This window comes from Chanos chanos, chromosome 9, assembly GCF_902362185.1.
Source record: "Chanos chanos chromosome 9, fChaCha1.1, whole genome shotgun sequence".
Lineage (NCBI taxonomy): Eukaryota > Metazoa > Chordata > Actinopteri > Gonorynchiformes > Chanidae > Chanos > Chanos chanos.
The window spans coordinates 19,963,506-19,987,637 of record NC_044503.1 but is presented as its reverse complement, the minus strand read 5'-3'; the positions used below and the strand labels follow the sequence as shown (position 1 = coordinate 19,987,637).

The 24,132-nt window shown below is 40.0% G+C and overlaps 1 protein-coding gene across 1 annotated transcript; it reads left to right on the top strand.

The window, feature by feature from the left end:
* The first annotated feature begins 1,992 nt into the window (after positions 1-1,992).
* On the top strand, positions 1,993-23,395 carry LOC115821457 (NACHT, LRR and PYD domains-containing protein 3-like). The gene is made up of 7 exons (XM_030785283.1): positions 1,993-2,188; positions 2,886-4,671; positions 9,997-10,170; positions 12,306-12,479; positions 17,314-17,487; positions 22,702-22,748; positions 22,833-23,395. The coding sequence occupies exons 1-7, from the start codon at positions 1,993-1,995 to the stop codon at positions 23,393-23,395; spliced, it is 3,114 nt and encodes a 1,037-aa protein (XP_030641143.1).
* Positions 23,396-24,132: the final 737 nt, after the last annotated feature.

The following is a 24,132-nucleotide window of genomic DNA, read 5'->3' as shown; positions in this document are numbered from 1 at the left end:
AATGAAGCGTAGTAAGAGTGAGAATTAAGAATTGATAATCGGAAGTAGCAGTTTGTTGAGTTAATTTGTTGTTATATTTGTTTGTTTGTTTGTTTGTTTTCTTTGTACTTGCAAATACCTATTTTTTCACTGTATATATTCATATTTCAATTTTGGACATTTTTTCACTTTTTGCACTACACTGTAAATAGAACAACTTGCACTATAGTGCCATCTGTGGCGTAGCCTTTTTTGTGCGTGTTTTGAGGCAACCCGAACCCCTGTTCGGCGTATCCCAATCACATCACCCCTGTTCAACCTATCCTGATCACACCTGCCCAACCTCCTGTTTATTAAGATGTGGTTGATCTGGTTAGTTGTGAGACCATCAGGTGACCTCCACGTGAGTTTGTGGATATTTTTATTTGGGAAGATGGTGCCACCAACTACTCAGTTATTTTCAAGGCAAAAGTCAACAAGATGCTCACCATTGTTTTTCTTCACACCATAGCTGTAACTCCCTTTATCTCTGTCACAGTTGTCATAATTGGTTCCAGCCTTGGCATTCATGTCACCTATGATTAGCAACATATCGTGTTGAGGGACCTTGGAGACAGTTCATTGTAGCTCCTCATACCAGTCATCCTTGTCCACTTTCTCAGCCTCTTTTGTTGGAGCATAACATTGTATAAAAGCCAGCATGCTATGGAACTGAAGCAAGCTCTGATCATTCTGTCACTTACAGGTTCCCATTCTATCAAGGTTTTTTGCCTTTTCTTTGGAGACTATAAGAGCCACGCAGTGTATGTGCTTGTCTTCGTGCCCTGAGTGGAGGATAACAGATCTATCGCTGATTGCATGGTATCCAGAACCAGTCCATTGACATTCGCTAATTCCTAAAATATCCAGCCAGTACCTTTTTATCTCACTGATAGCCTGAGCTAGTTTACATGTCTTATAGGCGGATCTTCGTTTTGGGCCCAAGTGTGTCAGGCATACAATGTGTATGGTTCTGCGGGGTTATGTGTTGGCCATCAGCGCATTCTATGTTCATCATAGCTTGGTACTGGATGTGAACACAGCTGTGTTGGTGGTCAGATTCTATTCCAAAAATATTTTGTCATGGTCAGAATCTATCCCAAAAATATTTCGTTACGCTTTCAAACCAGCCTGGGCCACTGACTTTAGTGCATGTCACTGAGTAAGATGAAGTATTAGCTTGTAAACTTGTGCCATCTGTTCTCAGAGTTAGTTACTGACTGTAAATGATTTTCTGAATTGTTTATGAATAGTTTAAGAAGTTTTTAATAAATGTTTTACATACTTTCAAAAATCCTAAAAAATTAGGAATATTTAACAAGCACAAACTAGCAATGAACAAGTGTTAAAGAAAATGTGCTTACTTGGTAATTAAAAATCATTTCATAATCATAATAAATATTGGCCGTATACTCACCCTAAAACAGGTATGACGTCTCAGCAAACCCCTGGGTAGGTCCTAAATGACTTATTAGTCTTTTAGAGGTTTCACATTCTTTGATATAATGATGTACTGATTTCTGTGCTATTCATGCTTAATGTGTATCATTGTGAAGTAATTATGAAATGGTCATGTTGTAAATTAGACACTTATAAAGGCTTTAATCATAGTTACCTCTGTTTGAAGCAAGTAAAAGTAAACTGTTACTGCAGTACTCAAGGTGCAGTATTACTCTAAACCCTAATGTAGAGCGACCAGCATCCGTTCCTCCATCTATCGGCTACAAATGCTTGTTTATACTTTAAAAGCAACCTGGTGGATTTTAAGACACTCAGTCCTGACAGCGTGACCAATTGTGACCTATTGTATCAGTCAGGTCCTAATGGTGGACTATATCAGATTCAGTCCTGACAGTGTTGTAGGTGACAACTGGAGAATACCTGCCTAATTCACTTTACAAAGTCTGAAAATGTGTATATCTAATATATGGCTGGTTTTGTGTTTCAGGGCTGGCTGATATTTTGTGGTGAATCATGCAGACTCTGCGTGAGAAGAAGACAGTCCTAACTGAAATCCTGTCTGCTGATATCGGCTTTGTCCTCCAGCATGTGCAGGAGAAACAACTCATCACTGATCGTGAATACACAAACCTCAAAGTCCCTTCTCATAGCAGTGAGCAGATTTCTACTAACTTACTGGACAAAATGATGAACAAGGGTGGAGAAACATGTCAGGAATTCATCAGTCTATTGAAGGAGCCAGATATTGTGAGCACATTTCCGAGACTAAAAGGTCTTTTCCTGATTCAGCCAGTAGACTTCAGAAAAGGTATATTCAATCAGTTACTGAATATTATTGAATGGCACACAAATTTATTTGTGAAGTAATGCACAGTAAACCTAATCGTGCTAAATGAACTCTCAGAGCGGTTTTGTTGTCCTACAGTGGATTATCTGGTGATTATCTAAACAATATCAGAGTTTATTTTAATCAGGTGAATTAACAATATGCTCTTGTCTCCACTGTATTATACTTGAAACTTGAAATTATTATACCAAATCAGTCCAACACCTCCCCTTAGACAACACTGACTGGAGATCATTTAATTGATTTGCAGTTATTCGTGGCCACCATTTTAAAGAATAAGTTTTAACTCATCGAGTTATTTTTGGTAATGGTTTTATAGAATTCTTTTAAGATCATATGATTATTTTTGCTAACTGTTTTTTTAGTGACAAAATGCATTTTGATACCAATAAATGTATGCATTCACATTTAAATTAACATTTAGAAATATTACTATTTACATTAAAACTTCATACATGATGTATAAATTAATGTTTTGAAGGCATGAATATATTTAGTGTGATTGTCTACCACATCTTGCTGTGTCACTCACTAGATCTCTGTATTTCATTTAAAACAGATATGCTGGACTATCAAATAGTCAGTAGCAAACTAAAATCCAATTTGAGACAGAAGTATGAGCGCATTTTGGATGGGACTCCAGGAAGAGGCCATAGAAAGTACCTGAATGATATCTACACTGATCTCTACATTGTGGAAGATGAGACTGGAGGAGTCATTCATGAACATGAGATTATGCAGGCTGAGACATCAACTAGGAGATTTACCTCAGAGGAAACTCCAATCACATGCAGTGACATTTTCAAAGTCTCTTCTGATCCAAGTCGAAGAAACCGAAAAGTGCTGACTATGGGAATCGCTGGAGTGGGCAAGACTGTATCAGTGAATAAATTCATACTGGACTGGGCAGAGGGAAAGACCAACCAGGACATAGATTTTATTTTTCCACTCCCCTTTCGAGAGCTGAATTTAAGGAAGAAGAAAAGATACAGTCTGATAGAGTTGCTTCATAAATGTCTTCAAGGTTCTGCTGAATTGAAGTCTCTTCCAGATGGCGATGGCAAAGTCATGTTCATTTTTGATGGACTTGATGAATGTCGCTTTCCTCTTGGATTCAATGACATTAATGAGGAAGTAGAAGAGGAAGAGAAAGAAGAAAAGATTGATCAGAAAACAACAGTTGGTGTACTAATAACAAATCTAATCAAGGCAAATCTGCTTCCCTCTGCTCTCATCTGGATAACCTCCAGACCAGCAGCAGCCCATCAGATCCCGCGAGACTACATTGACCAGGTGACTGAAGTACGAGGATTCAGTGATGAACAAAAGGAAGAGTACTTTAGGAGGTACAATGACAAGGACCAGGATATGGCCAAAAATATGATCTCACACATAAAGAAATCAAGGAGCCTCCACATCATGTGTCACATACCAGTCTTCTGTTGGATATCAGCCACTGTGCTTCAGCCAATGCTAGGCAAAGACACCTGTGAAGAACTCCCTACAACTCTGACTGGGATGTATACACAGTTTCTAATTTTTGAAACAAATCAAATGAAAAAGAAATACAAGACTGAACACATCATTCTGAAACTTGGAAAGCTGGCCTTTCTCCAGTTGAAGAAGGGTAATCTGATATTTGATGAGGAAGACCTGAGAGAGTGTGGCATTGATGTCAGTGAGGGTTCAGTGTACTCAGGAGTTTGCACACAGATATTCAGTCAAGAGCAGGGAGCCTCTGAGAGGATGGTGTTCAGCTTTGTACATCTGAGTGTTCAAGAATTCCTTGCTGCGGTTTATGTGTTTCTCTCACATCGTAACAAGAAGAAGAATCCACTTTATCCCAACACAGTTGTGAACAGAATTAAATGGCGGTTTAAGAGCACGGACGTTTTTTATGAATCTGCTGTAGGCAAGGCCTTAGAGAGTGAGAATGGACACCTGGACCTTTTCCTCCGCTTCCTTCTTGGCCTCTCACTGGAGTCCAGTCAGAGACTCCTGAAAGAACTACTGCCACAAACAGTGATAAGACCACAGAGTGTTGAGAAAATAGTCAACTTCATCAAGAAGACGCTCAACAAGAATATCTCATCAGAGAGGAGCGTCAATCTCCTCTACTGTCTGAATGAACTGAAAGATGACTCCCTTGTGGATGAAATTCAAAAGTATTTGGGCTCAGGACATCTCTCAACAGAGAACCTCTCATCTGCACAGTGGTCAGCTCTGGTGTTTGTGCTGCTGATGTCAGAGGAGACTCAAGAAAAGTTTGAGCTGAAGAAATACAGAGGATCAGACGAAGGACTGAGGAGACTTCTACCAGTACTGAAAAACACCAAACAGGCTATGTAAGTGTAAGACTTTAGTTGTGCACTTATTTTAGTTAGTAATGTGTACTCTAATCTACAGTGGCAGAACTCGCACACTTGTTCCTTCCAGAGCAGGGATGGCGCCAGAGATTTTCTTTTACTGGTGCTATGGGGTTGCTCGACTTTTCAGTGAGGGCGCTCTGAAATTTAGGGTGTCCCATTAATGTGCTGGTCGCCACAGTTGAATTTCTACAGCAACACCCCCACCACACATACATACACACACACGCAAATATGTGGTACCCACTCCGCGACAGTGACAATGTCATTCTGTGTTATTCAGCTTGTGGGATATAGATGTAAGATTCACAAGCCAGCCTATGTAAACACACCTCTGAATATAAAATTTCACACAACTATGCCACACCAGGACTTGCACACAAGCAGCAAGCAACAGACACAGGTTGGTGTACATTTCAGCCTCAGATTCTGAGATCACAGACTCATGCTGCCAGTTACCAACACCTCGACTAATGAATCAACAGTATTTCGTTCCATAGACCTAATGTTATATGAATGAGCATTGCACAGACATAACTATAAGAAGTCAGAATTTGTGCCTCAACTACCAAAGGCATTAAATTCATAACAGGCAACAGAGGGGAAAAAATCATGCACTTACCATTAGCCACCTGTAGCCCTGTCAGGTTCACAAGAAGTCTCATTTCCTCTTTATTGAGTGAGTCCCCACACGTGGACGTTTATGAAGTAAAAAATGACCCATCATGATGCATGCATGATTGTTACAAAAAACTGCGCTGTGGCTGACAGGACGTGAAAGTAAGGTTAAAATGTTTGCTGTGCCCATTGGCTGAACCAGATCACCTGTGTTGACTTTATGTTTTTTAGTCTAAATAATAATAATAATAATAATAATAATAATAATAATAATAATAACAATAATAATAATTATTATTATTTAGAGCCCAGTATCACTATTTATAGTCTCAAAGGGCTTTACATGTCTATAACAAAGTCAAATCAAAATTATATTATGCATAAGTTCGAGAAAACAGATAAGTCTTTAGTCTTGTTTTAAAAGTATTGAGAGAGTTTACCTATCTAATTTCTGCAGGTAAACCATTCCAGAGGAAGGGAGAGTGGTAGGAAAAGGCTCGGTTGCCAGCGGACTTCTTTTTAACTCATGGAATGACTAATAATCCAGAATCTTGATAGCGCAGGGTGCGAGGTGGGTTATAGGGTGTTATTAAGTCAGACAGGTAGGAAGGCGCAAGCTCATGTAAAATTTTATATGTTAATAAGAGGACCTTAAAATCTGTCCTTGCATGAATTGGGAGCCAATGAAGGGAAGCCAGGACAGGGCTAATGTGATCAAACTTCTTTGTTCTGGTCAGAATTCTAGCAGCAGCATTCTGGACCAGCTGAAGACTATTGGTACTAGAGGCAGGCAGGCCAGAGTAAAGAACATTGCAGTAATCGAGGCGAGACGTGACGAATGTGTGAATAATGGTTTCTACATTAGCCATACTTAGCAAGGGCCTAATTTTAGCAATGTTACGGAGTTGATAAAAGGCAGTTTTGGTTGTGTTCTTGATATGAGTGACTAGCGAGAGACTAGAGTCAAAAATTTTTAGCTGAAGATTTTTGAGAGATGATGCAGTTGTCAAAATTTAGGGTAAGATCACTAAAAAGATGCTTATGCGTAGGGGGACAAATGATCAGCATTTCAGTCTTGCCTACGTTAAGCATCAGGAAATTTGAAGACATCCAACCCTTAATAGCACAAAGACATGCCTCAAGGTTAGCCAATTCAGAGCGGTCATTGTGCTGGATAGGTAAGAAAACCTGACTATCGTCAGCATAACAATGGAAGTTAATGTTGTAACTACGAATAATGTCACCCAAAGGGAGCATGTAAAGAGAGAATAGAAGAGGGCCAAGGACTGATCCCTGAGGAACACCATAGTTAAGCTTACGGTATTCAGAGGTTACATTATTAGTTATTTACGGTATTCAGAGGTCACATTATTATAAGAGAGCGCCAGGCCACGAATGCCAATTTGGTTTTCCAGGCGCTTTAACAATATAGTGTGATCGACTGTGTCAAATGCTGCACTCAGATCAAGTAGAATAAGATTAGAAGTAGCACCAGCATCCATGGCTAATAAAAGATCATTAGTTACTCTAGTAAGCGCGGCTTCAGTAGAGTGAAAACACCTGAAGCCTGACTGAAATATTTCAAACAGACTGTTAGAGGACATATGGGCTATCAGCTGAGCAGCTACAATTTTTTCAAGTATTTCTGAAAGAAACAGGAGATTAGAGATTGGCCTATAATTATTTAAGGCTTCAGGGTCAAGGTTTGGTTTTTTAAGTAAAGGCCTGATCACGGCTGTTTTAAAAGAGGAGGGTACAACACCAGATTTAAGTGACATATTTAGAGTGTTTAAGATTGTTGGGCCGAGAACCGAGAAAAGCTCTATGTAAAGTTTAGCAGGTAGGAGATCAAGGAGGCAAGAAGCTGGTTTAGCAGAGTGCACCGATTTGGACAGCGCATCTAGAGAGATAGGGTTAAATTGAGTTAAAGGGTGCACATCCTGTCTAAACTTAGGCACAGTAACAGAGAGTGTGCAGACAGTCTGATCTGATAAATTAATTTGAATATTACAACGAATTAAGTCTATTTTTTGCGAGAAAATTTCAACAAAATCGTTTGCAGTAAAAGCGCTAGATTGAGGGGAGTGATTCTGGGTAAGTTTAGATATCAAAAAGGAACCTGGGGTTATTTTTGTTCACATTAATTATTTTCGAGTAATACGCGGATTTGGCTGTGTAGAGAGCACGTTTATAATCTATCAGTCTGTCGTGCCATGCAAGGCGAAAAACCTCTCGTTTGGTTGACCGCCAGTTTCGTTCCAATTTCCTACACACCTGCTTCAGCACGCAGGTTTCATTATTAAACCAAGGTGTTAAGTGTTTACACCTATTTTTTATAGTTAATAGTGCTACCATATCTAATACATTACGAAGGGTAGAATTTATGCTGTCCGTCAAGTCGTTCAAAGATCTTTGCTGATCATTGAAAGAGCTGAGAGCAGTAGGAAGCAGATCAGCAAGCGCAACAGTGGTGGAAGCATTAACGCGACGGCAGCTACGAACAGCAGTAGAGACAACTGGCGTGAACGGAAGAGTTACTTGGAAAGTAATAAGAAAATGGTCTGAGAGGGCAGCGGAGTGAGGAGAGACGACAACGTGAGAGATATCTAGTTGGTGAGCTAGAATGAGATCTAAAGTGTTGCCACTGAAATGCGTTGGTTCGTGGACATATTGGTTAAAGCCAAAAGTGTCTATGATAGCTGTAAAAGCTTTATTAAGTGAATCGGAATTGTTATTGATGTGAATATTAAAGTCCCCCAGGATCAGGATTTTATCCACCCCAGTAAGAATAACAGAGATAAATTCAGGAAATTCATCTAGAAATTGACTATAGGGCCCCGGAGGATGATAGAGCACTGCTATGAGAAAAGATGAGGCAGTACCATATTGCTTCATGGAAAGCAACTCAAAGGAGTCAAAATTAGGTAAACTAAGGGTGTTAGGAGTAAATCTAGTATTATAGATTAGAGCTACACCCCCACCTTTCTTTGCTGCCCTAGCAGCACAGGAAAGGGAATAGTTAGGGGGTAAAGCTTCATTTAAAGGGAGAAAAACGTCTGGCTTAACCAAGTTTCACACAAACCCATCATGGCAAGGCTAAGATCACTGATCAGGTCGCTAACAAGCAACGCTTTAGGTGAAAGCGATCTGATATTGATAAAACCTAACTTCAGCGTAATCGAGCTTACAGTAATCATATTGGAGGAGGGAGTCAGTTGAATTGGAACTAAATTGCTACGAAATATGGTCTGTTTGACTCTAGACCGAAATTTCACGTGGGCGTGAAAGTACACTAATAGGAAAAATGTCACTACTAGCTATATACATAGTCATATTAGTCTTAACATTATGATGTTCTTTACGATTGACATTATTCGTTAGAAGGATACTTCGAGTAGGGCGATGGTTTTCTCATTGTCTCTGTTGTCTCTGCCTGACCAGTGCTCCAGCTCTTTTGCCCCGCTATGGCTATCCCAAGCTCCTCCCTGGCACCGCCCATGTTCCATGCTGCTTATGTAACATCCAGATGACAAATATGTTTGTAGCTATGTGTGACTTTCACAGTTAAAGGATAGTTAAACAATGGAAAATATGGAAGATAATTTGTGAAACTTGATTTTATTTTATTTATTTATGTGTTTTATCGTCTTCTGAAACATATCTGCCTATGTCATGGTTAAGGCTATTTTGTCAGTCTATTCCTTATGTTTCTAGTGTTTCCCTTTCCCTGTGCTCCCCCTGTTGGTTTGTCCTCTCTGTTGTGCATGCATGTGTGTGTTGTGGGCGTGGTCTCTCTACACTTCCAGATTGCCGACACACCTGCAATCAGTCATCTCATCACGTCAGAGTATTTAAACCCCGGTGTTTCATCCACTCGTCGCCAGATCGTTGTTTCAGCCAGTGTGGTAGAATTCGCTCCCTGGTCTCACTTTGTATTCTATTGGTGTTTGTGGTTTGCATCTCAGTATTATCTGCCTGTTCTTTCCCGAAAGGATTACCTCCATGCCACTCCGCATCCCCAGTGTGCCCTTCGCCTGCCTGTCACCGCTTCAGCTCCGTCACCTTGGTCCTACTACTCCTCCACACTCTCAGCTCCACTCTGCAACCTCGCTCGTCATCCGCTTCCTTGTCGGCTACCTTCATTTCCTCTGCCTGATCCCCTCTCCATTCTGCAACTTGTCAATAAACAATCCTTCATTCTAAAACCTGAGTTGTGTTCTGCATTTGGGTTTCCTTAGTTGATTGTCACAGCCTATGTACTTTCCCTATGCTCTGTAGCTTATCTGTTAGCACCCATATATAGGTTTATTAGATAAAAGGTGCTCATAAAATCTTGGCAATAAAGACAAGTTGAAGAGAGAGAATGTATGTAAATGGAAGAGACAAAAATGAGAAACAGACAAGGTCTTTTGAACTGAATTTGCACTGAGTATTTATATAAAAGACATGCAGTAGTGTAACTTACAGACAGAGGAGTGTTTAATTTTAAAGCATGTGCTCCTGAAATGTTTTCTCCCAGTATATCTACTGAGCACATCAATCAGTAATGTAGTCATCTGCCTCTCTTTCTCTCTCTCTCTCCCTCTCTCCCTCTCTCCATCTTTGACTCTCTGTCTCCCTGTGTGTGTCTCTTACACTCTCTCTCTCTCTCTCCCTGTCCTTGACTCTCTCTCTCTCTCCCCCCAGACTTGCTCTCTGCAATCTCACCGAACAGTCCTGTGAAGCTGTAGCCTCAGTTCTACCATCAGTACACTGTCCCCTAAGAGAACTGGATCTGAGTAACAATGACCTTCAGGATACTGGAGTGAACTTTCTCTGTGTGGGTCTGAAGAATCCATACTGTAAACTGGAGATACTGAGGTCAGTATTACTCAGTTACAATACAATATTTATGTTACATTTTGTTTGAGCTGATGTTTTATGCAGGGATCCTGACAACTTTTTTCAGAAACATCCTAGAACTGTCCTGAAACTTTGTCTCAGGTATGTGAAAGTGAAAACTGACTGCCCCAAAAAGGGCTGGGCAATTAATCAAATTGCATTTTCATGGATTTTATGGAGGGATCCAGACTAACTTTCTTCAGAAAGATCCTAGAACTGTCCTGAAGCTTTGTTTTAATTGTCCAAAAGTGAAAACTAACTGTCCCAAATATGACACTGCTTTTGTTTACATACATTTTGTTTACAACTGTTACATCTATTCGTCTGTTAAAGCATTTGTTAAAGTTGTCTGTTAAAGTATTTGTGTTGCCATGATATTCGACTATTCGGATATTCGTTGGTGGGGTAGGTATTTGGTTTTCAATTTTGGTATTTGGATAGTCCGGGTTTTTGTTGTTGTTGTTGTTTTTAGCTAAATGTAGGCTATCAACAGCATGCTATATTTACACGTTTTAAATGCACTGTTAAAATGTGGAAATAACGTAAAACTTAACGGCGAGGCGTTTATTTGCTTTAATTACTTAACTTTACCGGCGTTTATTGACTCTGCTATAAAGAAGACCTGCATTTATTTCAACTAAGCCCTTAGGCTTTTGCAAGTTATTGGTGGTTGAACTGACCAGGGGGGTATTTCAGAAAGCGGGTTTAGTGAAAACTCAGAGTTAGTTAACTCCGAGAACGTAGTAAATCTCCTAATAGAAGAGCCCTGTGGCTTTGTTTTGCTAGGGGAATGAAGCCACAGGACTCCTCTGTTAGGAGGTTTACTACTTACTCTAAGTTAACTAACTCTGAGTTTTCACTAAACCTGCTTTCTGAAATACCCCCCAGGAAAATTCACCATATTTTCCCCCATGTAGCCTGCTTAACAAGCATTATACAACGCTGTTTGTAAACAGGAATCACTAATAAAGTAAGTTCAACATTGTCCTTGCAACCTATGATAGGAGAGCACAGTCTAAACAGTAGTATCACTGTGAATTCAGGCGACTATAAACCGAAAAACAGCTGGTTTTGATCGTTTATGTTCTAATTCGTGAACAGATGAACACACACAAGGAAACCTGAATTCACTAAAACAACCTCACGTTGTTGCTGTTGTTGTTGTTGTTGTTTTAACTCATGTGCGTTCCTGTCCATAGCCTAGAGAAACAATATGGCTACCTTTTCAAAACCAGTTTTATTTCGTTTTTAGCCACAAACAAGTAAATATGACTACTGTGAGCATTTCAATCCACTGCTCTTTCGTTTCATAGTCACGAAAAATAAATACCGCCCAAGCGAATATTCACTGTTGACTACTCCCAAAGCCTTGGAGCCCTAATAATGGTTTAATTCTTCAACAAATTTTCGGAGGCATCAAACGCACACCTGAAACGAAATGGAGTTGAGTTCACAACAGTGTTAATTTTGGCAGATGATGTTGATTTAGTCTTAGTTTTAGTCTTTTGACTAAAATACATAATCGATTTTTTAATATTTTAGCCATTTGATCATTATTAGTTTTAGACTAGCTTTAGTCAACGAAAACTGGACAAGTTTGGACAGGGGATTTTCTTTCCAGACACAGTGTTTCCATTTTCAGCCATTTTTATGCCGTTAATCTCTTATAATTTGCCTAATTCTTCACCTGCACATAATTTTAAGAATTAATAAAGTATTTATTTTTGTGTTATTGATGGAATATGATTGGATCTGAAGATGACTTTTTATAACTAGTCTTACTGTGTGTTATTACCATGTCATTTGGGGTAACTACTGTTAACAATTTATCTGAATATGAAATTATACCTGTGTTTGTCATTTGTCTCTGTGGACTGCAATGTGGAGTACAGAACCATTCAAAGTTCCATTCCCAAAGTCATAGTCTGTATGTGACAAGTAATGTAGGAGATGTAGTTACATTTTAAGCTTTTCTGCCTGTGACTCTCTCTACCCTCTCTCTCTCTTTCTACCTCTCCCTCGACCTATCTCTCTCTCCTTCTACCTCTCCCTCCATCTGTCTCTCTACTTCTCTACCTTCCCCTTCATCTCTCTCCCTCCCTCTCTCTCTCCAGACTTGCTGGTTGTAAAGTCACTGAACAGTCCTGCGAAGCTGTAGCCTCAGTTCTACAATCAGTAAACTGTACCCTCAGAGAGCTGGACCTGAGTAACAATGACCTTCAGGATGCTGGAGTGAAGGTGATCTGTGTGGGACTGAAAAATCCACTCTGTAAACTAGAGATACTGAGGTCAGTATTACTCAGTTACTGAAAATACAATATTTATAATACATTTTGTTTGAGTTTTATGCAGAGATCCTGACAACTTGTTTCAGAAACATCCTAGAACTGTCCTGAAGCTTTGTCTCAGGTATGCGAAAGTGAAAACTGACTGCCCCAAATAGGGCTGGGCAATTAATCAAATTGTATTTTCAGTTACAATTTTGGCTTCCAGCGATTATGAAAACAAGATAATCAAGAGAAAACAGTTATTGTGCAGCATTTTTTATACAATGTGCACTTCCCTCAGGAGTGGCAGCCTGTTACAGTGGCTCCTACAGTTTTTAACTTTCTTTTACTTTCTTCACTGCTTTTCCTTTCTCTTCCATCGTTCTGCCATCATGCTAGAACATGCCTTTATCTCCTTTTTCATATTTTTCTTGATCGCTAGTTTAGTTAGTATGTTTTAGCTTTAGTTTAGCTTTGCGTACTCATGTTTGTTCGTGTGCGTGTTAGACTGGACAGTACTCACCTACAAGAGAGAAGCCCTCCTGAAGTATCAGACTCGAGTTAGGGCTCAAAAGGGCAGACATAACAGCAGAGCTGTGGAGACATTGGCAGGGGACAAGAGCCGGTGTGAAGGCAAGGGAGAGGCAAGAGAGGAACAGGAGACTTAAACCTTGCCTTCCATCAATTGTCATGGGGAATGTGAGATCACTGGCCAACAAAAGGGATGAACTCACAGCAAGGGCGAGCAGTCAGTGCGAGTATTGGGAGTGCAGTTTGTTGTGTTTCAAGGAGACATGGGTGACATGAAGTGACATGGTTGTGCAAGCTAGCTTCACACTAGTGCAAATGTACAGGGGACAACAGAGCAGTAAGAAGAAAGGAGGAGGTCTAGCCGTCTTTGTAAACTCAAAGGTGTAACCCTGGCACGTCTTTGGCGTCATCCACCCCACTGTTGCGGGATAACAGACACAACACCCTAGCGCCTTCGTGACAATCAGCGAGGACTTCAACCATGTCTCCCTCTCCAAGACCCTTACTAATTTCACTCAGTATGAGGAATGTAAAACAAGGGAGAGTAAAATCTTGGATTTGCTGTATGCCATCGTGAAGGAAGCTTACAACTGCACTGCCCTCCCTCCCCTTAGCAGATCAGACCACAGCCTGATACATCTTGCACCCCGGTACAAGCCTGCAGTCATACAGCAGTCTGCCACCACCAGGATTGTGAAGCTGTGGTTGGAAGAGGCTGAGGAGGCCCTGCAAGACTGTTCTCAGACCACAGACTATTCTTGGAGGACCACGCGGAGGACGTTGATAGACTCTCCCAGTGCATAACAGACTATATTCAGTTCTGTAAGGACAGCGCCAAGAAGATCTGATGTTTCCCAAACAATAAACTGTGGATTAACAAGGTCATTAAAGCCCTCTTCAACAGGAAGAAGAGGGCTTTCATGGCAGGACACAGGGAGGAGATCAGGTCAGTCCAAATGGAGTTGAAGAGAGAGCTGAGGAGGGCCAAGAACACCTATAGGGAGAAGCTACAAAACAACAGCACCTAGGAGGTGTTGGATGGGGTAAAGAGTTTAGCTGGACATAAAAAAAAAACAGGTCCAGCTGTGGAAGGAAGTCAGGAACACGCAAATGAGCTAAACATGTTTTTCAAAAGGTTTGATTTAGGGATGACACCTTCTCCCAACATAGTCTGTCCCTCATCCCAGAGGACATCTTAACAACCCCCCCCTCCCCCCACCAGCCCATTCATCACATCCAGCCAAGTGAGATGGGAGCTATCCAAGCTTCAAATCAACAAAGCAATGGGCTCAGACAACATCAAACCCAAGGTGGTTAAGGCGTGTGCCGTACAACTTGCTGAAGTGTTCCAGCACGTATTCAACCTCTCCTTGAGGCTGAAGAAGGTGCCCCAGCTGTGGACGACCTCCAAGAAAGGACGTCCCAGTACTCTCAACGACTACAGGCCAGTAGTACTGATGTCGCATGTCATGAAGACCTTTGAGAGTCTGGTTCTGCGACACCTGAGGCCCTGGGTGAGGTGACTCTCTGGACCCTCTGCAGTTCGCATACCAGGCCCAAATCAAGGTGGATGATACCATCATCTAGGGCTAAACACACCTTTTCACTTTGCATGGACACTTTACAATTTAATTTATATACCCACCTTGGACACTTAAATGTCGAACACTTTAACACTTTAAATACCTGAATCTGTTTAGTCACTTATTTACTGCTCTTATCATGCCTTTTCACACCATGTGTACATTTGGACACTGTAAATCCACTTTCATATCATTTTGCACCTTTGGCACTATATGTACTGTTGTTTGCTCATTTGTTGTGTCTTTTATATATTATACTATATTATGTTTATTGTGATGTATTTTTATCTAACCTTCTTCACCTGTCTTTCTTTCTGCTGATGTTAACACCCAGATTTCCCCGCTGGGGGATTAATAAAGTATTATCTATCTATCCTATCTTAAATGTGTACTATATATATATATATATATATATATATATATATATATATATATACTCAGGCGGACACTGTGCAGCTCTCAGAATGAAAAGGACATTTGTTAACCTTAAGTGTTCCTTAGTAATTAAAGTTGCAGTTGTGTAAACTCTCTCCCTCTTTTTCACCCTACGAGTAACCATACTTTACCATACTTTAATGGGAAAAAGTTATGTAAAATTATTTCAACCGAGCTCAAATTAATACTTTCTAAATTTCAAGGAGTGTCTCCTCCCTTCAGGCAGAGACACCCCCAAAAGGATAGCAGCACCCCCCATCTACGAATCAGATAAAATGCCAGACTCCCTGCTATCCTACTGTTCAGTGACGCTACAGTTCAGCTTTCGGCTCCGATATGCTCGGCTTAGCGTCAGTTGAGCTACGGTTGTATCAGCCGTAATGTAAGTCTGTCCTGCTCATCTCCACGAAGAATCAGCCCAGGCTCACCACTACGGAAGATCTGCGACACTTTCCCGGCGCAGACAAGAAGTTTCGCTCTCGGTCTCCTACCGCCAACCTCCGGTCTGCTCTTCTTCTTCCTCATCCCTTTTCTCTCCTTATCTCACTACCATTTTGTGTGTATGTAACTCCACAAGAACATCACTCAGATAGTTCTTTTGGTTAAGCGTGCCTCTTCGTGAGTATATACTTTAGGTAACGAGGATATTGTTATTGTCTACCGTTAGCTGTTTGTCTTCTTGTGAGTAGTTTAGATTGTATGTGTGTGTATAGCGGATGTGCCTTAATTTCACCTGATTTCCAGCTTATTCAACATTAGATTCATTCTGTGCCGTTTGAATTTCATCGTTGTAATAAACGTGTACGTTCGTATTCCTACTCTTTTGAGCATGTGATAAATTATTTCCAAGTTACTGAATATGGTGATCCAGGAACTTAGATAGAAGCATTGAATTTGAAGAGTATTATTGTACCTGCTTTAATACTGTTATTTATTATATGTACAGCTAAATTATTCGGAATAATTTCTTGGTCCAGTGTTCACAGCGCTGAGCTGTAAATAGAGTTTTTCAGAATATCTGTAATTTCACTGGGTTCAGGTTCCAGAATAAGGTTATGGTTACAGCTAAGTGATATTATTATTAAGTCTAATATTCACAGTGAACCATTAACCGGATTTTCCTCATACCATTGGCACGACTATATATGTATATAAGGGTGTGAAGGCCTCCACTCTTGTCTTTTGACCGTATTTGCAGGTTGGGTATCACAGTGTTAGAGCTGTTCTCGTTGATGCCATACACCTGGGAGTTCTACTCCCAGTATATAAAGTCTAACGAGGTCTAGCAGTTTCTCTCTGCATCGCTCCATCTCAAGCCACAAAATGCCACTCAAGCATTTTGGTTTCCTTGGTTTCCTTGAGATACCACACATCCATACCTTGCTTACTCCACTGATATTGCTGACTACCATTCCTACGGTTAATTTATGGGTTGTTTTTTTTTACTTTATAATAAATTTACATTTTTCTGAATTAGATATATGCATTTCCTGTGCTCATTTGTCACCTCTTTTGAGCCGGGTTGTGACACATACTTACTAGTTGGTAAAACAAAGAATCTGTAATCTATAATGACAAATAAATGTCATTGTCTCTTTGTTTACGTGTTATAATTTGTCAACTCATCAGACATAGCCATTGTTAACAAACACAAACTTTATTTTTTTAGTCTCTCAAAGTATGTTGTCAAATTCGGTCTGGATAGCCCCTGCAATACTTGTGTTAAACCAGTCACACAAATATTGACTTTTTTATAGAATCTGTAATGGTGCAATGTGTAACACAGCCCTGGGACATTAGGTGGTGTTAGTATCCAATAGTTTCCATTAGTAGGAGAAGAAATGTGTTTTATCAGTAGACGCTGATGATGTGACAGTGTTTATCGTAGGACGGGAAGATATTCTGACGGAACAGGAGTTTGATCTCATATGAAAAGGTTTCAGCAGTTTAAAGAGGATTTGTGTCAACTGGGAACTCTGCTCTGTCTCTCTCTCTCTCTCTCTCTCTCTCTTTATCTCTCATGGGTTCTTTGTCAGATGAGTAGTTTCATTTGTTTGTTTCAGTTAAAGTAGGTTTTAAGTAATGCACTAAGTACCTAACTTTGGTAACTGAATTTTGCCAGTTAAGAAGCAAACACTTTCAAATTGATTTCAGTAACAGTGTACATTTAACTACAGGATGACAACACTCCCATTGATTCAGAAATCAGATTTCAGTCTGCCTGCTTAACCATGGATTTGTGTAAACCTTTGTGTAAAATCTCTCTCTCTCTCTCTCTCTCTCTGTCTCTCTCTCTCTCTCTCTAGGTTGTCTGGCTGTTTAGTGACAGAGGAAGGCTGTTCTTCTCTGGCTTCAGCTTTGAGTTCAAACCCCTCACACCTGAGAGAGCTGGATCTGAGCTACAATCACCCAGGAGACTCAGGGGTGAAGCTGCTCTCTGACAGAAAGAAGGATCCACACTGTCGACTGGACACACTCAAGTAAGTAGGGTGTATGAGAGATAAAGTATTAGAGTGTGTGTGTTTGTGTAAAAGTAAGAGAAAGCGTATTTGCAGGATTGTGTGTTTGAGTGTATCAGAAAAAGAGAGAGAAAAATACATGTTGTGTTTGCTCTCTCATATGTGCTTGTCTATGAAAAATGCTGTGTATGGAGGGAGGGAAGGGGGTGGATTCCCAGCCTGAGCCCTGTGGGACCCATCAGCAGCGGACCGGTCAGGCTGGGTACCTCAAGTTCTTTTTAGTGAAAATGCAGAGTAAGAATAAATAAAAACGAGGGACCTACTGCCTGTGTTGGGCTACCTTCTACCCTCTGTTCAGTGCTAGGGTTTGTTTATTTATGTGACAACACAACACATGGGCTGTTTCAGGTGGTAGATGTAGGACCTGAAACAAAATTTGTCATCGGGGAAGTTTTTAAGTACTGAAAGCCATGCAGGGAAAACGACGGCATGGGGGCATTTTTATTTAGTCATCAATGCAGATAGTAATGAAGCAGTTGTTTATGTAAAATGTGAAATGCAAAACATGAAGAACTGCTGATCACATCATATAATTTGTGTGTGTGTGTTGAAAGAATGTACCTGTAGCTTATATAAAAAAATGACCTTTGATGGTCATTTACAAGGTGCGCACATATGTGTAATCAGGGTAAACAAGCAAGCTGTAACCATGGTAACAATTGTGTGACAGAATAACACAAACTCACTGTGTGTCTCTGTGTGTAAGTGTGTGTGTGTGTGTGTGTGTGTATATGTCAGTGTGTGTGTGTGTGTGTGTGTGTGTGAAAATGAGACAGTTTATTTATGTGTTTGTGTGTGTGTGTGTGTGTGTGTGTGTGTGCGCGTGAGGGAGAGAGAGAAAGAGAGAGGGTGTACTCCTGTATGTGTGTTAAAGTGAGAGACAGTATATTTCAGCCTGTGTATGTGCGTGTGTGTGTATGTGTGTATGAGTAGCTTGCATAACTGTTAGGGGTGTAAAAATTCACCAATATGAATCGGAAACTGGTTTTAACATTAAAGATGTGACTGCATCTGGATGTTTTCTGGATAAGTTCTTAATATTCACAAAACACAGATCTTGATATTTAACTATGCCCCCGCCCAAGAACTGGTACACAAGTATAAGTTTAACTCGCATTTACCACATATCCAGTACCTTGGGGTCCACCTACCAAATGATATGTCCTCACTGTATGCCATAAATTATAATCAGATTAACAAAAATATATATAAGGATTTGGACAGGTGGGCTTTGCTTCCCCCTTTGACATAGGCAGCGGAGTAAGATAAATCAAGATGAATATCCTCCCCAAATTATTGTACCTATTCACAGCCCTGCCAGTGGAGATCCCTTTCAACTGTTTAGGGAATGGGATAAAGACATCTCTATGTTTACTTGGCACAAAACAAGACCTCAAGGAAAATACTCAACCCCGATTTCCCCGATTTTCCTGTTATGGTGTGTTTCATTCATACATTGTGAGTGAAGCCAAAACTAAAGTTTGTAAATATTTAGAGTTCTGGGTAATCTGACGAACTGTGTCCATTACTGTTCTTACCTTTTATCACGATAGTATTTGTGCTTTTTTGGAGTTCTTCACCTGTACTTTTTCATCCAAAAGAACCCCTTGTCCATTTTAATACAAACCTGATTAGTCAAAGGTTTGTATGTTACAGCACTACTGTGCTTGAGGGACTATTATTTATTTGCTCAGTTAAGATCACTAGGCAAATTATACAATGATATTACCTCAATGAACAATAATTCAATTGACTATGTAAGACAGCTTCGGGGAAAAGACATGAGAATGGAAATTCCTGAGGAGGTGTGGTCACATGCCTGGGAAACTCAGTGTTCTACCACAAACTCACTGACCTGGAGGGATTTTTGCTGGAAGGGCCTGATTCATTTTTTTATAACATCAAAGCAGAAATCCAAACTAACTGGGTCTCAGTACCCTTGTTGGAGGGAGTGTGGATCAATGCAAGTGGACCATTCCCACATATTCTGGGTGTGTCCACATATTCAACCTTTTTTGGAAGACGTGGGACAATTAATGTACAGGATTCTGGGTCTTAACATTGATGTGTCTTTTTCTCTCTGAATCTTGGGGCGATTCCTGAAGGCTTATGTAAAGATGAGGCCTATCTCCTGAAAACTGTATTAGTTGCATGTAAAAAAGCTGTCACCAAATGCTGGCTTCAGAGAAACTCCCCTACTGTGGACCTTTTTACAGGACTTGCCAATCAGATATGCTCCATGGAAAAGATGTCTTATACCATTCATCTGCAGAAAGACAAAGGAGAAAAATACTGGAGGAAATGGGACTGTTACTCACAGGAAATGGATACTGATTAGGGTTTTCTATTTTATTTATTTACTTATTAGTTTATTTACTCTCTGATTCTTTCTACAACACCAGGCAGTAATGCTGAAATTCTTGTGTTTTGAACTGTACCTGGCTATGGCAATTACTTATACCAAGCGAGGCCTCTCCACCTTACGTTTGTTTGGGTATTAAACTTGAAACACTGTTAAACTTAAAAAGTTAAAAAAAAAAAAAGATGCGACCACATCGATATGCGGACCCCTGGATCGATCTAAATGTACCATGAGCAAGTTGATGGCCCGATTCTAAAGTTACGAATCAGTTCACTGAAGCTTTGCTGCCAATTCTATGTATTCTGAGATTACGAGAATAAAGTCATACTTTAGTTCCACAAATATCGGAATACTTAACCTTTTGGCGGCTGCTATTCTGATATTTTCCCTCTCAATTAACATGTAGCCTAAAATTCCAACTTTATTCTTGTAATATTATGACTTTTTCTATTTAAATTATGACTTTATTCTCGTAATATTATGACATTTTATTCTTGTAAAATTATGACTTGACACAGAATCACCAACTGGCAGGACGCAAGTGCGGAGTGACAGAGTTTATTAACAAACTTATTGCAGAAAAACACAAACCAGAACAGCAGAAAGTATCAAAGAAAACACGGCACTGAAATAAGTAAATAACTAACAGAACTTGGTGTAGCTAACAAACAGGAGATTACTAGATGGAAACAAACAAATCAGGTTCGTAACTAGAGCCGCTCGGAATACACGTGTAGCAATTGTAGACTTCACAGAGAGGTTTAAGTAGGGGAGTGAATGAGTGCACGAAAGTGAAGACAGGTGCAAGAGATGAGTGAACAGACCGGTGATTAGAAAACCAGCGACGCTGATGGCTGAATGGCTGAAGTCGGCGGGGGAGGAGATGGGCTCGTTACATGACTTTATTCTTGTAATATTATGACTTTATTCTCATACTATTACGAGAATTTTTTCACCCTCAATGTGGCCCAAATCTCAGTCGTATATTCGGATTTTGTAAGAAGGAAGGAAAATTGAAAAAAGTCTGGCCATTTTTAAGGTCTGTAGAGCAGTGATTATGAATATAAACTGAAGTCTGTTAATGTCAAAATGTTTATTCATACAGTCTTTTTTGTTTAACTATGTCTATTGGAAAAGCAATTAACACATGTAATTCTGACATGTAATTCTGAAATGATACATTTGTCTTCCATTTTTTTTCTGTGCCATAAAGTAACAAAAATATTTGGGATTCCCTGGTCTTTTATGATATGTATCTATTGGAATGTAAGCTATGCCACTTTTATAGAATTGGCTTATTTTAATTTATAACAGAAGATGAATGTCTACATTAAACAAGTGTTAAGAACTACATCAGATAGCATCATATCGCATTGCCTCGAATCGTACCAAATCGTTACGTATTGTATCGTCCCTGAATCAGATTGTAGCCCATGTACCTAGATACGTATCGGATCGTCTTATAAGGGAGAGATGCATGGCCCTAATAACTGTGTGTCAGGGTTTCCATTACCCGGAAATGACCGTTTTTTGCCTGGTAAAATTTATTTTAAAGAAATTAAAATTTCCCGGTCACAATATCTGGTAATAATGCTCATTCAAAACGTAGCTATAACGAAGGCTATCCCTGAAAATTTTCCTAAAATTTCTCTCTCTCTCTCTCTCTCTCTCTCTCTCTCTCTCTCTCTCTTTCTCTGTCTCTGTACATGTATGAGTGTGTTTTGTGTTTGTGCATTTTCTGTGTGGATGTCTGTTTGAGAGTGTGTGTATTTAAGTGTGTGAGAGACAGATATTTTGTATGTGTAGATGTGTATGGATGTCTTTGGTCTATATTTTGTATATGTGTGGTTTCATTGTATAATTCCCTGTTGTGTAAGTTTATGCCTGTATGTGTGAGTTTGTGAGTGTCTTTGTGTGTCTCTCTTTCTGTGTGTGTGTGTGTGTGTGTGTGAGAGAGAGAGAGTGTACTCCTGTATGAGAACACATGTTTATTTGTTCTGTTTGTGAGCGGTTTGTAGAACTGTGTATGTATGACAGTGTGTGTGTGTGTGTTTGTGTGTGAATGAGAGAGTGAAGTCCTGTATTAGTGTACATGTTTATTTGTTCTGTGTATGTGTATAACTGTGCATGTATGACAGTGTATGTGTGTGTATGTATGACAAAGTGTGTGTGTGTATGTATTTCTGTATGTTTGTATGTTCCTGTTTCTGTCTTTACTTTTATTTATTCTGTTTGTGTGTGTTTGTAAGTGAAAACAAGCTTTAAAAGAGTGCATTGATGGAAATGTTTCTTTTTCTGTGTGTGTGTGTGTGTGTGTGTGTGTGTGTGTGTGTGTGTGTGTTAATGTATGAATGTGCTTTTTATTTATTCATTTTATTTGTGAGGGACCATGTACAATATTAAACTTAAATGTCACCATTTAATGAATTGTATCAGAGTTAGCCTAAGGCTATTTTTCATCTGCAGTCACCTGTCAGGTCACAATTAAAACGTCCACTCCGTTTGTGTGTGTGTTTGTCTGTGGATGTGTCTGTGTGTGTATGGATTTGTATGGGAGTGAGTTTGTGTATTTATGTGTGTGGGCTGATGTGTGTAACAGAGAGAGTTTGTGTGTGTTTCTTCTGTGTGTGGATGTCTGTTAGAGAATGTGTGTATGTATGTGTATGAAAGACAGATATTTTGTGTGTGTAGGTGTGTATGAATGTCTTTTGTCTGTAGTGCATATATGGGTGGCTTGATTGTATAATTTTTTGTTGTGTGCATGGATACGTGTGTTTACGTGTGTATTCACCTCCTGTTGTGTGTTTGTGTAGTATGGATCATGGAGCAGAGATCAGAATCAAACCAGGATTAAAAAAATGTGAGTTTACACACACACACACACACACACACACACACACACACACACAGAGTTGTCTACTTTAATTTCTCTTCTTCTTTGTAGATGCCTGTGATCTCACCCTGGACCCAAACACAGTAAACACAGAACTCTCTCTGTCTGAGGGGAACAGAAAGGTGACACATGTGGGAGAGAAACAGTCGTATCCTGATCATTCAGAGAGATTTGATTACTGGTGTCCTCAGGTCTTGTGTAGAGAGAGTCTGACTGGACACTGTTACTGGGAGATTGAGTGGAGTGGAGATTATGCTGACATAGCAGTGACATATAAAGGAATCAGGAGGAAAGGACAGAGTGATGACTGTGGGTTTGGACACAATGAAAAGTCCTGGAGTCTGTGGTGCGTTGATAACAGTTATGCTGCCCGTCACAATAACCAGAGAACTGTCATACCTGCCCCTCACACACACACACACAGAGTAGGAGTGTATCTGGACTGGTCGTCTGGAACTGTGTCCTTCTACAACGTCTCCTCTGACACACACACACTCACACACATACACACGTTCCACTGCAGATTCACTGAACCCCTCTATGCAGGGTTTGGGTTTGGATTACGGTCTTATGTTTCTTACGGCTCCTCCGTGTCTCTATGTAAGATGAAATAAATAAACACACACACTCGGAAATACTCTTACACACACACGCCAGCGTGCACACACACACACTGTCTTTTTCACATGCACACACACACACACACACACACACACTCTCTCTCTCTCATTTTACGTGCACACACACACAAAGACAAACACAAATGTATGTGTATGAAGTACAATCAGAGTTTTATTTATGTATCAGAAATCTGTACTAATAAAGTATTGTTAGTTATTTTACAAAGCTTTGAGGAGTTTTATTTTTGTTTTTTTTTTTTAGTTCTTGTCCATTTTGTTTTAAATGATTGTGTATTTGTTGTTATTTTGTTACAAACAAAATATAAACATGTACATGATAGAGAGAAAAACACAAATAAAATATCATTAAAACAAAAACATCCAAAGTGTTCCTGATGCTGAACACACACTCTCTCTCACACACACTCACACACACACACACACACACACTCTCCCCGTCTCTTTCTCTTAAACATACACTCTCTTTATTTACCTCCCTCTCTCTCTCTCTCTCTCTCTCACTCTCTCTCACTCAGACACACACACATGCACACACACACTTGCTTTCTCTCTCTCTCTCTCACACACATACACAGAGTGGGCCTATATTTCTCACAGTGAAGAAGAAAGTGCTCCTCTGTCTCAGTGTTCCCTGTCTGGCAGTGACCACATGTTCTGTCCTCTTTTAGCAGCCAGGTTTTTCTGTGTCAACCTGTTCCTACTGCAAGGTT